The 21,121-nt window shown below is 30.2% G+C and overlaps 2 protein-coding genes across 2 annotated transcripts in view; both read right to left on the bottom strand.

Annotated features, from left to right (window-relative positions):
- Positions 1-5,765, bottom strand: part of LOC111621778 (autophagy-related protein 9A-like) — a 48,288-nt gene extending 42,523 nt beyond the window's left edge. The window contains exon 1 of the mRNA XM_023364026.1: positions 5,651-5,765. The gene's annotated coding sequence lies outside the window, so the exon portion shown is untranslated. The remainder of the gene's footprint in view (positions 1-5,650) is intronic.
- Positions 5,766-6,330: 565 nt separating this feature from the next.
- Positions 6,331-21,014, bottom strand: LOC111621777 (ATP synthase subunit beta, mitochondrial). Its single transcript, XM_023364025.1, has 9 exons — positions 20,857-21,014; positions 14,251-14,430; positions 10,242-10,538; positions 9,977-10,161; positions 8,237-8,395; positions 8,013-8,135; positions 7,069-7,281; positions 6,784-6,985; positions 6,331-6,705 (listed from the first exon to the last, which is right to left on the bottom strand). Exons 1-9 carry the CDS (start codon positions 20,972-20,974, stop codon positions 6,611-6,613), a joined length of 1,572 nt encoding a protein of 523 aa, XP_023219793.1. The 5' UTR covers positions 20,975-21,014; the 3' UTR covers positions 6,331-6,610.
- Between the last annotated feature and the right edge of the window lie 107 nt (positions 21,015-21,121).

The raw sequence follows: 21,121 nt of genomic DNA, 5'->3' as shown, positions 1-21,121 counted from the left end.
TTTGTTTTGAAAATTGTATTTATGAAAATTTTTAATTAGCAAATACTTTAGAATATGCGAATAAATATTCTTTCACAGTTACTACGCTTTCAATATAATTTCCTTTGCTAGTAATATTACTTTATTCCAAATGGTTTCATAAAATATAATTCACCTGCACTCATATCTTTTGAGAATTAATTGCAAATAAACTGAAAAAATTTTTACTGTATATGAGAATTTTTTACAATTTTAGCATTTCTATTATTATATAAGAAGTTTTCAAATTATGCAAGGGTTGTCTTCTAAGTATATCATGGTATTTTAACTTTAATGCAATGCGAACAAAAATATGCAGTTTAAACTAATGGTAAATGCTATGGTTGCATAGTACTCGCATGAATTTAACCCCACTAACACACTATAGATATGAATGATGGGATGTTCTATACTAATAAATAAAGGGCCTCACCACTATGGCACTAGCAGCCATAGTGGTGAGGCCCAGTAAGTTCAAGTTTCTCTTAATAAGACACATATACACCATGCCAGAGACAAGGTCAATATTAAAACTTCAGAGAAACTGGAAATATATAAAGCCATCAGAAAAAACACAACTATAAACTATGACAATAATAACACCCTATCAGAAACATGGAGGTTGTTTTTTGAAGTCACTTGAAATAATTTAATTTATAAACAGCAGCAATGAAGGTTACTACTACATCCAAAAACATTTTCCAACCTTTTAAAATTTATTTTCAAATTCCTGTTCTAAAATAATTCTGTTCCAACTTGATGACGACTCCTGAAAATAATCAAAAATGTTTGTTTTCATCAAGAAATAGTATTTATTTTGCTGGATTTTTGATTTTTGTCTGTGTTGTTTTCATAATGATACAGTTGACCCCCCCTATAACACTGTTGATAATTCCATTTTATATGAATTTCATGTTGTACGAGTCATTTAGATTTTACAAATACGTGTGCCGGGCCGTGAACGGCTCACGTATTTGTAAAATCTAAGTGACTCATACGACATGGAATTCATATAAAACGGAATCATCAACAGTGTTATGGGGGGTCAACTGTATTCACTTATTTGCTCTGCTTTAAGTTTCAATACAGTCGACCCCCCTAAAACAAGGTAGATACGTTCTGTTCGTTATGAATTGATTTCTTACGAGTCCTTGCCAATCACAGCCCGACACGTGTGAAGTTTACGGACTACAGCTGTTTGAAAGATTTTCTTCCATAAAATTAATCGATTCTAGACTAATTTGACTCAACATTTCCAAAATACATATATTTTTTTTGGGAATAATCCTTATAAACTACACTATAAACAAAAAATTGTAGGATTACTTACAGAGTGTGCACCGTTCGACGTCGCCATTGCTCAAGCTTGTTTTCGTCGTAGAGCAGCACACCAAACCGCGGCTGCGATTTCTGATAAGTTATTTTTCTGCGAAAACTTACTTTGAACTTTGGAGACATCATTAATATAAATAATTTTTATGGCCATTGAATAAGAAATGTTTCTTCCACAAGAAATGTATAAAATACAGTACTTTATTAGACTTACGGCACCTAATTTACATACTGTACAGACGATAGTAAACAACTTACTCGTCTAAACTCTCTGTAGCGTGGCGCTGGACGGCGGAAAGTATATATATAATTATAATAAAATTACAATAAATTAAGTTAATATATAATTATATATACAGTTCTTAATTTATATATAATTAATATATAATTATATGTACAGTACCTAATTTATATATAATACTGTACAGATGATAGTAAACTCAATTTACACGCCTAAATTCTCCGTAGCGTGGCGCTGAACGGCAGAAAGTAGTTTGGCTGCCCGATGACGTTTTACCGAATTATAGGAGTTTTTTTACCAGGTTTGTATGGATACCATCACAATTTTTTCGCCGTTTTATAGGAATCATAATTATAGGAATCCATGTTATAGGGGGTCTACTGTACATACATAACATTTAATATGGATACAATGAAAATAGTTTGGATATGCTAAAATTAGGAGCAAATAACAAAGTCAATATTCCAATACAATTTCCAAATATTCCAAACAATAATTAATTTTTGATAGATCTTTAAGAAATATGAGATGATGAAAAAAAGTATAAACTGGGAATAAGGAAGAATTAATACTTAGAAATGATTCAAACAAACAAAAAGAGACAATCTTTACATTTAATTTAGCTTTATTTCAACAATTCTACATTTAAAAGTCTTAATTTGTAATTACAAATCTCACTGTAAATAACAAATAAAAGTTTATTAAAGAAAATTGTGTGAAATTGTCAGCATCCATGTGGATCTTCTCCAAAGCCAATATATCAAGAAAATAATTTTAGATTTAAACTGTTCTTCAAGGTGTTCATTGCAACAAATTCTCTAACCCTCTACAGTTGAAAATGCGGTATCATCCAAATGATGTGTCATGTATACACATTACAATTAACAGCCAAAGAACTTAACTGTGCTGAATCACAAGAATATTTTGAACAGTGTATATTGATTTTTCCTATTTTAAATAATTTTACTATTAATTAATTCTAATAAGTGATAGAAGTGTATAATATGTTTCTACTGGATTTTCAAATCATACAGCTTTTAAATCTGTTTATGAAAAACATGCAACACCAGTTCTTTTACACAGAATTTATTCTATGAGAAGTAATATGTTCAGTAGATATTTACCTATTTAAACATTAATAACATACCTTGATAAATAGCATATCATCATTTTATATATAATTAAGTATTATAATTTCTTTACATACAAACTTATCTGGTAATAGCATGAACTTTGCACTTTAAAATAATTAATTTTATATCTAATATTTTTTATTCAGGCTAATGGATAATAAGTCCTTAACAGCATCCATTTAGCAAGCAGGCTTCACTGCTCATTACCATCATCCTTAATTAAGATAAATGAGATTTAAAAACTTTTCATGGTAAAGGATATGATTCTTCGTTACACATATTTTCAATATCCCATATTCATGCTACAGTTAAAATATATTCCATTTAATCTATTAATGTATAGTACCTATATTCATAGATTTATATAACACATAATTCCAGAAAAAATTCATGATTATAAATTATCATAAATATGGTTAATTTTGTGAAAGAGTTTTTTTCATAAAGTTTTTCTAATATGTTTATATTATCTGTTTATTTCACAAATATTATATCTATTGTATTATTCCTTTATCATCATTATCAATTTACATTTATCAAATTTTAAAAAATTAAATAAAAAAATATTAATAAGTAAAATAAACTTTCTTCAGTGTTAAAGATAGCTTAAAAGACATGCTTATATTTTTTTCTGGTAAATAAACTCTTGTGTAAAAGAAAAAGTGAGTCTTTAAGTCATCTTTAACACTGAAGACAATTCGTTTTACTTATTGGGTTGCAACTTGAAAAAATTGTAGACCTATAAATTCCCACTGTTGTCTATCCATGTGTCTTTCCTTAATCAAGGGAATGGAGTTAGATAAATGAAAGTTGAGACCAGATATGGAAAACGTTAGGGGCAGGAGGCCCAATTAACTATATACGAACTTCCAATGCAAACAGGAAGTCATGTTATTTCAGACACAAAGTACAAAGTGGTAGAGAAAGGGTGGCAATTTTTTTAATATCTTTAAATCTATGATATTTATTTGAATAATTATTAGAACTATAATAATAAATTTAGATATATCACAAAATTACCTCTCTACACTATACTGAATTTATTCAAAAATCAAATGTTGCATAATATATTACATAAATTATTTACATGAAAATTTAGATGGTTAGCAAATATATCTATGTTAATGTAAAGATTTTGCACATTCATAAAGTGATGAAGACAAAATTCAAGATGGCTGCCACGAACAAAGAACACCACTCAAAATAAAAATTTTAATTATGAGAATATCAGTATTCCTCAATGGAAATTATAAAATAAAACACTAAAATAAACTTTAGCCCATTGTGACAAAAAAATACCAGGCAGACAACATAACTTTTAAGTCACTCAACAATGCTAAAGGAAGACTAGACAGCAAATTTTCTGCTAAATTGACAACTTTGATGTCATTGGCTTGCTTGTCTGGCTGTATCAAAGCTACTCCATCAAGAAATGCGACAAAAGGATTTGTGGAACTTAATAATAAACTTCCAAAGGAGTAGAAAATGCATTATATTATATATGATGTTTACAGGAACAAACAATCCAGTTCAACTTAAGGAGAATTTGAGATTAGAGGTTTAACTGTATATATACAGGGTATCCTAGAATAACTTCTGCAGTCACCGGTATATTACTCTCTCCACAAGATTAGAAGTCTGTTAATGCCAAACTGTAGCGGAAATTTAATGCGGTGACAAGCATAACATGTGAAGATCTCCCGTGAAAACCACATCTATAATAAAGTCGACGTAGGTTTGCACGTTTACATTATATAATGAAAGTTATTCGAGGGCACCCTTTATATATTCCGTATATAACCAAGTTATTTAGAATTTTTAAGTGGAAAATATATTATTAAAACAAGAGTGAATAATCCTACAGGCAAAAAGGGTAAGTGCCTGGCACCCCCAACAACAGCGGCTTGAATAAATCTTTTATAAACTCGTCACCGTATTAAGATCAAAATTAAAATTTTGCACCACATCCAGAAACCCTAGGTTTCCAGCATAGTGCAGGCACAGCACAGAACACTCCGCTACTCAGTCCTTACTATAAACAACAATTTAATATAATTATTAAATTTATTAAGAGATGGCACCTAACCCCTCCCTCCAGTACCAAATTGTTTCATAATTTATTAGTATTACAGCTGTTATCAAGCCGGAAACATACAGCATCAGTTGACTCATATTTTTGTAATGTATTAAGTTTTAGCAACATCATTTGTCCACCAACTACAAACAATTCTTTCTTAGATAAATATATAAAAGCTATATTTTATACGGAATAAAAATAAAAAAGCCTTCTTATCTCGTCCTTCTTCAGCATCTCGGGAATAAAACAGTCTACAAAAATCCCGGTCATATCATTTTATTAAAAATAAAACAAAAATTTTAAACACAAGTCTATGTAATTTGCATAAAAAAACTTCTTAATAAAATTATTACATCAAATTAATACATTAATTTCATATATATAAATTACCATTAATTAACCCAAAATCAGGTAAATAAATAATAAAATGTCAATTTCTCTGTAAACGAGATTCTGATCACTTTCATAAGCTTCATCATCTCGCGGGAAGCGACGTAAACAGCGAGAATACAAACAAAAAGCATATTTGGACTCGTTTCAACTTTTTCCAAATAAACCAAAACCAAAACTCCAATTTATGGCTTATGTAACTCGTATATGCAATAAATTGGAGTTTTTTATGGTTTATATTCGTACTTAGGCTTATAAAATGCGTAAAAAACGTAAATAAGACGGGTTTATGCAATAATTTTCCGAAGAGATTCGTCTGTTTCAAAACAGCTGATCGTTTGGACGTAACGTAGTAACAAAAAATGGCGTGGAATGCCTCCCTGGCGGTTTATATTTATCCGAAATGGTATTAATACGAAAATCTGTCGCGTTTTTAAACGTATCTTACTAAAAACTTACCTCTTTCGCTATTTTATAACTTGTTGTTTTCATAAATAATACTAATGACCATTCAATCTACCTCCATCTTGTTATTGAGATGTATTACGAGTTTAGGCGTTTGGTGTCGCCCCTATCGCCACTTGATTAAAATTTTTTTTTTTAAACCACCCGACCGGCGTATTTGAGAGAGAAAAAAAAAACCTTATTTATCGAATTTTCTACGTCTATAGCTTCCAATTTTATTATTATTTAGTAGTACATCACGGTAGGCGATTAACGAGTGACGCGTGCGATTGGCATTTTTATAATTCATAACGGAACAAATTTTCATCAGTTTTTAGTCGTGCGTGTTGAAATACTAAAATGTTCCAAAATAGCGTTTTATATAAAATTCTGCACTTTAAAGCTGAAAATGTTACATTTTAAGTGTATCGGGCATAGCATCTGATTACTGTAATTTTTATTATAATTAAATAAGGGATTTCAAATGATCTTCCACGATTTCCATATCTAGAGGACATGGTTCAAAAACTAAAAAATTTCATCCAGGTAACTGAATAAAGCATTAAATTCATGGCTTTATAATTAATAAGGTTGAAATGAGTAATTTAACTTCATGAACAATTTAATATCATGCCATATTAGCACACGTTTATCCAAATAATACAACAATTTAAGGAAAAAAAAGGCAGGACAAGTTTTCCTTAAGAATACTTTATTAACAATCGTTCCTACATTTCCAGCTTCAACTGGTTTCATACTGAAAACAACAGTTCAATCTTATTTCCATGGGTCACTTATATAACTTTTTGATCCCATACCCAGAACTCTGACATAAGATGCAGCTATGGTCCTTACTACAAACGACAAAATTTACAAGATTGTTCAATGATTTGCTTAAATCGGCACCGCTACTTTTCCTTAACAAAAACAAAAAATGATCATTTTTATTAAACTAACTGGAAATGATTGCATAAATTATAATTCTTCTGCAAGTTTTTCCGATTTGGCAACCACTTCTTCGACGGGTCCGACCATGTAAAAAGCAACTTCGGGTAGATGATCCAACTCACCTGGGAAAACGAGAATAATAATTAATTAACTTGAAAAAAATGAGAACTAACTATATTTTAAAAAGAATGAGGCTTTACCATTTAAAATCATTTGAAAACCTTTAATTGTGTCGGCTAAAGGAACAAATTTGCCAGCTTGCCCTGTGAAAACTTCTGCAACCTGGAATGGCTGTGACAAAAATTTCTGGATTTTACGAGCTCTAGATACTGTAAGTTTGTCTTCTTCAGACAATTCATCCATACCCAAGATAGCAATGATATCTTGCAAAGATTTATAATCCTAAAAAACAAATTGAATTTTTTTTTTAACCATCTGTCAATAAAACATTTTTACTCCAATAAGTGATATATATATATTCATACCTGCAAAATCTTCTGCACACCACGAGCAATGTCATAATGTTCTCTACCCACAACGTTAGGATCCATAATACGTGATGTGGAATCCAAAGGATCTACGGCTGGATAGATACCCAACTCAGCAATACCACGAGATAATACCGTGGTTGCGTCTAAATGGGCAAATGTCGTGGCTGGTGCAGGATCAGTCAAGTCGTCGGCTGGTACATAAATAGCCTAAATAATTTTAAACTTATTAAATATTGCCTAAATACAGAAATCAGTTACAAAAAAAAAACATTGAAAATGTCATTAACTATTTGCAATAAAGTAATTTCAGGCGAATGCACACAGATGGTAAAATTAAAGGTGACATTGAACAACAGGTTCAAACCAATCAATCAACTATTTTAAGTGTCAAAATCAACAGAAGCAGTTGATGATAGCAGTTATCACTCAATGTTGCCTTAATTTTTCCACCCACAAAACACCATCCATCCTCTTACTCCAAATACCATAACTCCAAAAAACACAAATGAAAATCATGGAAATAATGACAAAAAAATTACAGATAATTATTGTTCAGTTTCTTTAAATCAGTTTTGTGCTGTAGCTAAAATATGTTTTGGTAAAGTTGGCCCATTTATATAGATAATATGTGGCAAATTATTTCTGAAATGATTTAGTCTAATACATTCATTTTAGTAATATGACAAATTTGATTAAGACAACAGTAATATTATGAATATAATTAAATATGTTTCTTATTAAATTTTCAGCATTAAATTCAAGTTAGTGCATGATTTTCTAGAGATAATTAGTAAGCAAAAAAGCTAAACACTCAACATTGTGCCTCCTAATTCAAATTTGCCTGCATCTCATGAAGCTACAACACACCACCAAAACTGCATTAATATTTGCATTGACAACAATGTTTTTTAGTGTTCCTGCATAAGAAAAATTCCTACCTGCACGGATGTAATAGAACCTTTTCTAGTTGTTGTAATCCTTTCCTGCATGGTACCCATATCAGTTGCTAAAGTAGGTTGATAACCTACAGCAGAAGGAATACGTCCTAACAAAGCTGATACCTGTAGTTTTTATATGCATCCTTAGACTCATAGTAATGATAATTAAATTTAAAAAAATGAATAAAGTATTTTATATATTAAAAACAGACTGATTAACTTACTTCAGAACCAGCTTGTGTGAAACGGAAAATATTGTCAATAAACAGCAATACATCTTGACCCTCTTGATCTCTGAAGTATTCTGCAACTGTCAATCCTGTAAGTGCTACACGAGCACGGGCACCAGGTGGTTCATTCATTTGTCCATAAACAAGAGATACCTGTGAAAGATGTTTTATACTTAACCATAGATTTTCTTAATGTACATTTTAAATTTACATGTTTTATAAAAGCTTGTCAAATGTTATCACAATATAATTAAAGAAAACCATATACAAAAATATATGAAATTTTTATTGTCATCATGGTAGCAGAGAGTTTCAAATATTTAGATAAATTAAATCTTCTAATGTTTCTTTAACAATTTTGATGTGAGCATGTCAAAATGATGTTATTTCTTGCATAGCACCAATATTTTAGCCACCATCTACAATACTTCAAAATCTAAATATTTGTGCAATGTACAATTAATTATTACAAAGCATTAGACAAAATGATAGGGAATGTAACAATACAAATATAATATTTGCACAGCATTAACTGACAATACTTAAAAACAAATATTAATATATCCTAAAAGTTAATATTGCCTCTTATGAGTACTACTATCATCGCACATCAATTTCAGATGTAGTCTCCCTTTACGGTTTCATTTCATCTTCCTTGATATCTTTCTTATATATTTATACAATTTCTTGGTGAAACCTCAATGTTCTTCACTCATTGCTTCCAAATTTTATTTGAAAAAAAAATCAAAACATGAACGTAAGTAATATAGTTTCAGTCTTACAGCACCCACTTTTTCAGATCAGACTACTAAATTCTCAACAAGCTGCTTGTCTTTAGTCTCAAATCTCATTAAATCATCTATTTCTTGTCGATTTTGAAAACATGGCTGCTTGCTATATGTTGCTCCTTGGAAGTCCATCTTTTTCCTCATCACACTTACCACTGGATTGGATATCTTCCTCTACTCTAGTCATACTTTTTAATGGTTGTGGAATAAAGCTCAGTGCTCAATTATGGAACTAGTCAATAGATAACAGTATTGTGTGATATATAATGGCATTTCAGTATGTTCACTTCTTGTATTCAAATATCCACCATACAAAACCAATCATCATAATGACTTTGGTTTCCTCCAAATTTTTAGGAATGGCAAAGAACATTGATCTCCTTGTTTCCCCAAAGCCAACCTTCCCAAATGGCCTGCAATCACCATAGGAAAAATCCAATGCCCACAATTTGTCAGGTTTCCCATAGACATTATTTAAGCAAGCTTGATATGAGATGAAAAAAATTAGTCATTGCGGTAGTTTTGTGCTTTGATCTGTTTAGGGTCAATATACTATTCACAAACATAACAGAAGTCTGGAGATAGATTACACAACTGAATGACCATGTTTTCTCCAAAATAAAGGCACTCTTTAGGAAATTAATAAAAACCAAAAAAATAAAATAACTACAAGTTTGATACAAAAAACCAACCACCATTGAAGTTAGCACATCAAATTTGTAAAAGGAACATGAAAAAAAAAATTTTTACTGTTACACTGTTATAAGCACTTCTGTATATTGCCCAATATTACATACAGCCTTATTGTCCCTATTATTAAAGCTATGACTGCAATGCTGGATAACAATTATGAGAACTTTTTAAAAACATTTTTGTAATTAATTTTTAAGTTGATTTAGATTAACTAAAAGATCGTTTATAACAAATATCAAATTCAAAAAGTTACCTTTGAAGTTTTGTCTTTCAAACTAATAACTCCAGACTCAATCATTTCATGATATAAGTCATTACCTTCTCTTGTTCTTTCACCCACACCAGCAAATACAGAATAACCTCCATGAGCCTTAGCTACATTGTTAATCAGTTCCATGATAAGTACAGTTTTACCTACACCAGCACCTCCAAAAAGTCCTGTAATTTAAATGTAAGATAATGTTTAACTCGGTTGCATGTATCTTTTATTCAGAAAAAAATTGATTAGAGATAGTTACCAATTTTTCCACCTTTGGAATAAGGTGCTAGTAAATCTACAACTTTAATCCCTGTTACCAAAATTTCTTGTTCAACACTCATTTCTACAAATTCGGGGGCTTCCTGATGAATGCCAGAATATTTATCTGTAACAACTGGACCTCTCTCATCAATAGGTTCACCAATCACATTAATGATTCGACCTAATGTCTCAGGACCTACGGGTATTTTTATAGGCGAGTTTGTGTCTACTACTTCCTGACCTCGCACTAAACCTTCTGTTCCATCCATAGCAATGGTTCTTACTGTATTCTCACCTGTAATTTAAAAAGAATTATGAAAACTGTCTTGGCTCTATGTTGTAATAGTTTTTAATTAACTTTATGGAAAAAATAGGAATGCAAAATATGTCCAATTGCATAAACAAAGTTTGGGAGGAATTGAAACAGTCCTGAGGAAATTTGCAGTAAAAAAGTAGTATGGCAAAAGTCTGGTTTGAGTCAGATTTGAAAAAGCGTGGTATTCAAAAATTCAAATCAGTCTATTTAAAAGCGACCAAAGAAATTTTTCTAAAATATTACAAGTATTTTTCAGAATATTGTTACAATAAAACATTATAATATTGAATATACCAGTCAAAATTTCTCAAAATTAATAAACCTAAATAAGAAAATAATTTACTTATTACTTCTTGAATAATACTTTAAAGGAATTCTACTTACTTTCCTTCACTTAGAATTATAATTCAAATGTAAAAATTGCAGGTAAAACTTAACTAATTTCTCAAGCCTATAGAGCTTAAATCTAAAAGAAATGATAAAACTACACTTTGATCTGTGCATTCATGTATTAGTCCATACAAAAAAAAAAAAAATCACACCTACAATTTATTTTAAATTTTGCTGTTATTGTAATTACATTCAATACAAAAATTACAAAAATTACAATTTACACGTAACATTAATGCATACAAAAAACATTAAGTTCTGATGTATTCTGATGGGCTGGTACAAAGAGATCCATGAATTACCATATAGTCGGTGACATAATCTCCAGAGATGTTGCCAATTAGCATTGACATTTTAATAATCAACAAGGAACAATTGTAAAAGAACTAACAAAGTAAGAAAAATTAGTGTTATTCATATATTGATAGAACTAGTTCTGAGACTAAATCAGGCAATATATATAAGAAAATGAAGGTAACAGGAACAATACAATGTGGTTCCACTGGATAATTAAAATTAAACCTTAGATTTTGCTAAGTGAAATGACTTTGGTTTGGATAATGAAAAAATACAATCTAATTTAGAAGACTTAAGCAATATTCAAAAGTTTTTTCTAAAATCAATCCATAATAAATGCATTTAAGTTTTTTTTTCCTTCTTAAATTGTTAAATTAAAAATTATTTCTTACAAAGTACAAAATACATGTTATTTAAAATCAAAAATCAATGTCTACTGATTGGCATTCCATCCAAAATGAACACATGGGAAAAACTAGTTTCAAATCAAATGCCATAAATTTGATCACATTTCTTTATTGCAAATGTTTGATTAAAAGGTCTTCCTTACGTTACAGCAAAAACAACGCAAATAGAAGTACAGCTTACACAATTTTGAAAAACAATATTTAAAATATATTTTTTCAAATTCTTATTAATACTTAGAAGTAAAGAATGTTAGATTTAAAAAAACCAATTTAAATTCAAAAACACTGATGTAACATATTATAAAAAGGAGCAAAATAAGTACATCATCCACTATAAATAATAAATATTACATAGTATTGTGTACCTTCACACAGCCCATTCCAATCAGGATAGCTTGTATAGAGTTTTCCACGCAGTGCAAATGCTGTCTGTTTTCTTAACATTGATGCTTTCAACCATTTTAGAATAGTGAATTTCAAACTGCTCCAAGCTTCAAAATTTCAAGCATTTAATTTCTGAAAGGTCACATCAAACAAAGCAATTTAGACACTTGTAAAATTAAAACTTTGATAGAAGTGTAAGTTGTCACAGCAGTCTTAAGAATGCTTTTTTCATCCACTCATGTCACTTTAATCTTGTGAGTGCAACATAACATCTATTTTAAAATCATCTCAAAACATAATTAGGAGTGGCACTGTGCAGATTCTGAAATCCAGGAACTGTCTTCATTGATCCTTATATTTCTTAACTCTCACTGACACAAAACAATTTTTCATATCTGCTGTTTTTGGTAGAATTGACTCTCAAGAATTTCTCTTGCTTGATAACCTTGATAAACCCTTGCAACATGATTAACCTATCTAGACTTTACCAGCACCTGCCAGTGAAAAAATTAACAGCCTCTACTCAATGAAAGTTCCTTCTAAAGCAAATGTCCTTTGTATGCCTACAAATTCATTTTAATTTAACCACATTTATATGGTCAGCACATAGATTGTATTTATGTCTAGTCCTTTGCCCTGTATTTGTTAATGAATTGATCAATGCAGTGTAGAGTATACTGCTTGTTTGTAATTTCTTTTAATGCACTTCAACTTCCTAGGAATCTATGAGGTTGCTACAGTGAAAAAAGGTACATCATATGAAGGCAGATTAAACCAAAATTTCCAGAATATAGTATTCAGCTTTCTAAACAAACAGGTGGTAAAAATAATACAGCCTTCTCTAGGGATGATGCACAAATCCAAGAAAATGCACCTTGTTGTGGCGCTCCTGCTCCAACTTGAGTAATTACACATAAGGTTGCTATAAATGGAATCCAAAAATGCCTGGAACTGAGCATTCCACAAACATATCCATTTTGCAATAAAAAGAACTAATTTCTTTTCATTATTCTAATTTTCTAAATAGTTTCTAAAGAAAAAGATCAATAGTTTGATCAAATACCTGACAAATTCAATATAGTAATACCTTGGTATTTGAACTTAATTCATTCTAGAAGTCTATTCAAGTAAACAAATTTTTTCCATAAAGAATGATGTAAATTAGATTAATCCAGTCCAGACCCCCAAGAGTACTTACAAAAGCATTTTAACTATAATTTATAAACCTGGCATGCACAAATCATAAAAAAAAAATTGTTAATAATCAAATGAAAAAGTCACATTAACTATATGGCTTTTTCATTTGATCATTAACTTTTCCTCCTATTCAATATTTTTTTTATTCAAGTAAACATACGTGTTGTCTCAAATTTTCTGACAAATTTTAGAATATTGAAATTTTCTATTTGTTCTGTGCCTTTCATTGGGTTTACTTTAATGAAAACTGATTGTACAATGTTTTTCTTCTTCATCCAAGCTTTCCTATCAACCAGGTGTTGTCGTCATCATTACTTTGAGACTTTAGCCCTTAAGATTGTCACTACATTTTGTTTTTATTGATTAATCTTTGCATTTAATAAAGTTTATTTAAACATTTTTAGGTAAATGTTATTAAACTTTTTTTTAACTGTAGGTAAGTAATCATTCATAAAAATGACAAATAAAATACAGTGGTATCTTGGTACTCGAAGAATTCAATATTACAACACAAATTCTAAAAAATAATAATAAATAATAATTTGATCTAAATTTGAATGAACAAACACAAACCTCTATAACAAATTTTAAATTAATAACACATTTTTATTTTGTCATCCATTAAAACTTGTTGTTGCCATTAGCCAAAACTGTGCGATGTTGCTGATATTTCCGATCAAGATCAACAAAAAGGCTCAGATGATGACAATACTCTGTAAAAAGAAAACCTAACCCCATGTTTTGTGTTAGTCTTTTGCTCTGTATAGCACAGATTTGCATAACATGGCACTTTTTTGGAACATAACTACAGTGTCCAAGTATAGGATACCTGTATTTTAAATTACAAAAATACAGGATTAAAAATTATTAAAAATACAGGATACCTGTATTTTAAAATATTCTATACAAATAAAATTTTGGTTATAATTAAAAAATATTTAAATTATTAATTTCAATACTATAAAAACATACATTAATGTAAGTTAGAAACTATCTTATAAAATCAAAAACAATACCTAAATGCTGAGCGACTTCCAAAACGAGTCGAGACTTCCGACCTTGTACCTCCAAGGCATTTAGAATTGGAGGTAAATTTTCTTCAAACTGAACATCTACAACTGCACCAATTACAGCTACTATCTTCCCATTTTTTGCTTTGGTGGCTGCAGCCGACTGTGCCGCATACCTTTTATTTTCTGTAATTTAAACAATTCATAAATTAACGATTTATATTTTAATGATCTTGAAAAACTATCTTTTTTTATGTAACTCATGCATAATTATTACTTGAAAAATATTTATATTTTAATTTTTCTGGTAATAAATAATTGAAATAGATATGTAATTTAGAAGTGTGTTAGACCAAATATGCATAAATTTTATTTTAATTTTTGCCCAAATGTGGTTTCCAGATCATTCTTAGTATATTGCCATTTTCTATTTTAAAAATGCACATGTGCATTTCTTAAAATAAAACTGAATTCATTACATTATCAGAATGAAATCATCTCACAAAAACTTCTGGAGAATAATCTAATACTTTATCTGTAAACTTATGTACAGAGTTCGAAAAATATTAAAATAACTAAAGTTTTTAACTGATGAGAGAACATTAAAAGTGTTTGTTAGTTCAACTTGAAAATGGTATATGATCTATATTTCTGAAATTTAATACTAGTTAAATTACTTAATATTGTAGCAGCATTGTAACTAGTAGAGTTGCTATTATCATCACTGACTTCTCAGTTTCTTATAGCATTAAGAATCTGTTATGCATTAGCAGTAACACTATTATTTACTAATAGGGCAACAGCTTTTATACATACTTAGTTCTAGAAATGGTTCTAATTTAATATTTATAACATCCACATGAAAATTCTTCTGAGGAAAAGAAAAAATGATTTTTGCTAGTATTACATTGTAGGAGCCTTGAACAATTTTATCATAAGCAACATGGAACTGATGCAATATTGGTTCAATTAAGACTAATTATACAATGCAATTTTTCCTACCCAATGTGAATAAGATATTAGGTAACAATAACAAACATGGCCATTCATAAAAAAGCAAACATGGAGAAAGAAATCATTTTAATGCTGGCTGCAGATGAACTTATGAATGAACAAAGTGTTTAGACCAAAAAATAGAAATTAAACAAAAAAGCTCATGGCTGTTATAATTTAATGAAAAATTGAGGGATATAGTAAATGGTGTCTTAGCTTTGCTTAACATTAAAAGGCAATACATCATACAAAACCATATAATGCATTAAAAATGTACTTAATAAAACAAAAACTAACATTTTCATTCATCTTTAATGGCAATTCAAGTTAACATTCTAATATTTAACATTTTTAGATTATGTAATGGAAATAGAACAAATATGTCAAATTAAAATTTTAAAGATTACCACATTATGATTGGACCTTAGCCACATACCCCTTTATCAAGGTCAATTGAGATGAAGCAAAAATTACTAAACTATATCAAAGGCACAACATTTCTGGTTTGAGATCCCAATTAAGTATCACAATGTATTTATGTGGCATATTAGATTATTTTGTACAAATCTTAAGTGATATTCTTTAAACTTTATAATTTAAATCTTGTTCAACTTTTACATATTTGTTCTATTTCAATTATATATTTTTAAAACATTTAATATAGAATACTAATCTGATGACAATCATTAAAGATGACCAAAAATTAGTTATTGATCACTAAAAGTCCATTTTTGTTGCTTTATTTGGTTCTGTATGACATTAAAGAAACTGCATTAGTAATTTATGTATTATCAAAACAATTCATGTCATAAACTGAAAAAATAACTAGTTCCTAGGCATTTACATCAGACATACACTGTTATTTCTGATTGTATATCACATGAGAGAAATCATGATATTTGGTCAGTGTTCAAAAGAAAATGTCTATGACATTGAACAGTTATATAATACAATTCCAAACAGATTCCAATTGTGAAAGTTTTGCGTACAATAAAATTGCACACAAAACTTTCATAAAAACTGTATAGTGTAATACCACTCTTAGAAATATTCATTTAAAAATCGATTTTCATTTTGAATATAGAAAAGCATGAATTTGCTGATATTCAAATTTGTTAGCATGCCAATTTTAATATAAACTTATTTACGAGGGGTGTTCAAAAAGTATCGGACCTTTATATTTTTTTGCGTAAACCAATGATGCATGGGAGGTCTCTTTCAGTGGAGTTGTGGAGGGGACAGTCATGCACAGTCCTGAATTTTTTCCCGCCTGCAGGAAGTGTCAGTCACTGGCAGTCGGCCTATGAGTGAGGATGTGTGTGTCGGATTTCACTAAGTTGGAAAATGACTGAACAACACAAGCAGTGATATTGCATCAAATTTTGCCAAAAGCTTGGCGATACCCAAGCAGAAACCATTCACAAGATTCAGCAGGCTTTTGGGGACGATCCTCAAGGCGAAAAAAAGCACAGCAGGTCCACAGCAATGTCAAGATCATGTTGACAGTTTTTTTTAACTCCCATGGGGTGGTGTATCCTGAGTACACACCACAAGACCAAACCGTTGCAAAGAAGTACTACCAGGAGGTCCTTCGTCGTCTTTGTGATATTGTGCGACGCAAATGACCGGATCTGTGGTCAACCAAAACTTGGCAGCTCCATCATGATAACGCACCAGCCCATTCTGCACATCTGATTCGAACTTTCGTTGCCAAACACAACGTTCTTGTGGTTTGTCATGCTCCGTACTCTCCTGACATGGCTCCGTGTGACTTTTAGCTATTTCCCAAGCTGAAAATGCCGCTAAAAGGAACCCGATTTTATTCAAAAGAAGACGTCATGCGGAATGCGACAGACTGGCTGATGGCCATTCCAAAAGATGCATTCCAGCAGTGTTTCCAGTAATGGCAGAAGTGCTGGGAGAAGTGTATACATTACCAAGGAGACTACTTTGAAGGAGATTAGGGTTTTGTACCTCAAAATCAATAAATGTATTTTTCCAATTAGAAGTTCAGACTATTTACAAAAAATTTAATTTTTGAGTATCTATTAATCCATTAACACAACCACAGAAGTACCAGTAACATTGGTTTGAAGAAAACTTCAATGAAAACAAAAAATAAATAGGTAAAAACTCACAATATTAAAAATGATCAAAACATCAGCCTTTTATTTGAGATTCTGACGTCTTTTACATTAAAAACAATAAAGTCTTCTCACCATACCATCAAGTAATTATCTAATTTTTATCAGGTTGATAAGAGTCATCCTTACATTTGCATATTTCAATTACTATTCAATATACTATTTACAAAAAATTTAATTTTTTGTAAATAGTCTGAACTTCTAATTGGAAGAAAAACATATGAGTTCACCATGAAATTGTATCAAAATGTATTTTTGCCAACCAAAGGTCCAATGCTTTTTGAACACCCCTCATACATAGAGCAAAATTTGTTGCATATCAATGACCAGATGTAGTCATATTTTATCCAACCTTACTCATTTTAAAATAGTTTCAAAACAAATTTTATTGATTGTTACACTTTATTGAAAATGTTTTACTGGACTTTTGTTTTATCAACAAAGAATGAAAATTCTTTAGTGAATATTTAAATAATTGGCATAAGAACCAAAACACTTCACAAATATAAATGGAATCAAATGCTTAACTCAAGTTGTAAATATAAAAAAAACATGCTAATAGTTTTGGTTACTAAGCCTTCTTTAGGCATCCAGAACTGAATACAAGTCTGAATGAATATCGTTGTCAAAGAACATATCCATTGGCACAACAAGAAGTCTTCAAAACAATTAACAGAGTAAGAATTTAGTAATTGAACGTAAGAGGAAGAAATTGTACTTTGAAGTAAAATTGAAAATTAAATGCAAGAAAAAACATTTTGAACTTTCAAGTATGATATAAGTAAATTTATACTGTACTTGAAAGTTTACAATTTTTTTTTTCCTAAAAAAATGGTAAAATCATTTATTCAAATACTTTTGTAATTAATTTTGTTTGAATAGCAATTGAATTTGACAAAATAAATTTAATAAACACATTAACATTAAATTACAGTATACTTAAACCTGATTTCAATTATATAAAATTGTCATGATACTATAACAATTTAAACATTACACTACAAAAATTCATTAATATTATGAGAAAATGCTGGAAAGTTATTCAATTATTTAAGGAAAAAAACCATACAACCATACAAATTTTTCCAATCTTCAAGAAAGTCAATTTGCCATTCAGAAATGAAATGCTGAATAACATCACTCAAATGCTAATCTGTATAGATTAAAATATAACTGACCCTCAAAAACTATTTCCGCAGATTGATTTTAATAGTCATATATACATCTAAATTTCTTAAAATACTTATTTGCTGATTATTTAAAAAGTATAATCTAACTAAAGTTTCCCCCACACCAGGTCATATAAGACAAAAAATGTACACTCCGTAACCAATATCTGGCGTGAAAAATCCAAACATAGATTGGCAAACACTATGTTTGGATTTTTCAGTATAATCTATCTTACTAATTAGTCCTAGAATAAACAAGTTATCATTCAAAAATACTTTAGTTTGATTACACAAAGTTACAGTAATATATCAATTGTTTAGTAAACTTAACTTTAGTCATTTCTATATAGAAGACATTGTCCAAAATTGTTTTTGTCATTGTAGTCTTGTGCAAAAACAGCACTACCTGCATGTTTAACTACTTGCAGTCATTACTCAGTATTACATAGATGAATTGTGAACAACCTGCAACCCTCGCGGTTCTAATTTAAAGCCCCAAGACTTCAACATAGTTTTACTTTCCTGTTTTCTGTCTTGTGCCATTATGCAATCCTAATTAAGTTGATATTCATGACAAAAACATTCAAACTAAATTTAACCATTAAAAAGCCAAGAATAAACTATATATTACAAGTCAGCATATATTTGAGTAGCTAGTATACAGGAAGCCATAGAATATGTTTGTACTAAGCAGAGTTAAAAGCCTGTAACTCTTAAGAAAAAATGCATGCTACCCACTGGAAGTCTATGAAGTTCACTTGTGGCCAATATCCAACAAGCTTGATCAAGCCAATCTGATAGCATGCTCCACAAAAGTGAATCAAATATTAATTTTGTTTAAAATAAATTTTATAAATTCTTGGAATCAAGTAGTTGTTCAGAAGAATTTTTCACTGAATATACAGTAAGGGATGTAATTTATTGATTCCAGAGGAACTGGGTAGTTTTTACTATAGCTTACAGTGACCATAAACAAAAATGTTCTGTTTCCTTTTATGCATTGCATGGACATGCACAATAAATGGATTGAATGGAACATGCATATGCACATCTGACAGACACAAAACTCCTAACATAAGCACTTCACCACTAGTGGAACATGCTAAAAAGGATGTTCATCCCTGACCTACACTCTAGAGGGCAGGTAGAATCAGTATGTACCAGGAACAAGATATGTCAGACTATAATCAGATGCAGTAACACAAAGAAAAAAACTGGAAAGAGATTATCAAACTAAGGTGAACCATTTGGTTCCAGTGGTAGGAAAAGGTCTCACCAATAGAAATTCAACATCTGCAAGCAGTTTATAGAGAGGAAGCAGCTGCATAGAGAGGTGTTTATAACTGGCTTTAGGGGTTCTGCAGGGGCAATGAAACTAAATTATGAACACGACTTAATGGCTATAAATCCCAAACACTCAACAAAATTCATAGAATCTCAGACTTGATTACGGTCAATAGACTCCTATTGCTCAGAAAAATTAATTGGCTTCCATGAGTAGTAGAGCAATATCCAAAAGGAATTATTCCATGACATAATCACAAAGTTGCCAGACAAATGGTAACATACCAAACAATGCAGGGGAGTATGTCAAACAATCTCAAGTGCATTAATTCACATACCAAATAACATGCTCACACAAGCCAAGCACAAATCATTTCAGAACATACCTCATATATACATATATAAATAAAATAACTAAAAAGAAACATTTACCAATCTTTTTAAACCTAATTTCAACTCAAATTACCAGAGAAAAATCATTTCAAAAAATAAACCAGATGGCCTGGAAGTTCATTTTCAAAACACCTCACAGTATACCTGTTTTCATTTTTCATATTCCTTTAGCTACTTTGAATGTAGTGCTAGAAAAAAAAAGTCTATAGAAACTTTAAAATATGCACAAAAATATAATAAATATGCAAAATAGACTTATATAACAACCTAAAAACAGTAACTGAATGGAAAATTTTGCCATATTACAAAAATAATGGAAAACTTCCCCGCAAAAGATATTTTAGTTATAATACTAAAGGTTCTTGATATATACTGTAATTCACATACATAAATACTCATAAATATTCCATATAGATATTTTACAGCTTGTATTAATATAAACATATCTACACGATTCATAAACAGCTTTTTTATATTTATTAATCGTATTCGGTCGATACTTCGATTTAAATCCTTTAAATAAAATCCCCCTGCATCCATATACAAAATGGCGGCCACCAATACCTTATGGTTAAATCGGAAACTTTTATAAAAAATGCATAATTGAGCTCTTTACCAACGCAACTTACGTATGGCATATAGACAGGGGACGAGTTTCGACGATGAATCTTGTAATTTTATTAAATTTAAACCGGGTTTACTAGATTTAAGAACCGAAGAACAGACTCGACCAAAAACACCCAACATGGTTGCCGGCGTATCTCGTCGTCCTGACGAGAGGTCAAGCTCCGGTAATTTACCATAAATACGGTAGCGCTTTAGAGCATGCGCTCTACATTATTCAGATTTTTATTTTATTTTATTTTTGTAATATATTTTAAGGAATTAATTTAT

This window comes from Centruroides sculpturatus, unplaced genomic scaffold, assembly GCF_000671375.1.
Source record: "Centruroides sculpturatus isolate CEXI.00-Female unplaced genomic scaffold, Cexi_2.0 scaffold153, whole genome shotgun sequence".
NCBI classification, from domain to species: Eukaryota; Metazoa; Arthropoda; class Arachnida; order Scorpiones; family Buthidae; genus Centruroides; species Centruroides sculpturatus.
The sequence above is the reverse complement of the archived record's forward strand: the minus strand, read 5'-3'. Positions and strand labels throughout refer to the sequence as shown.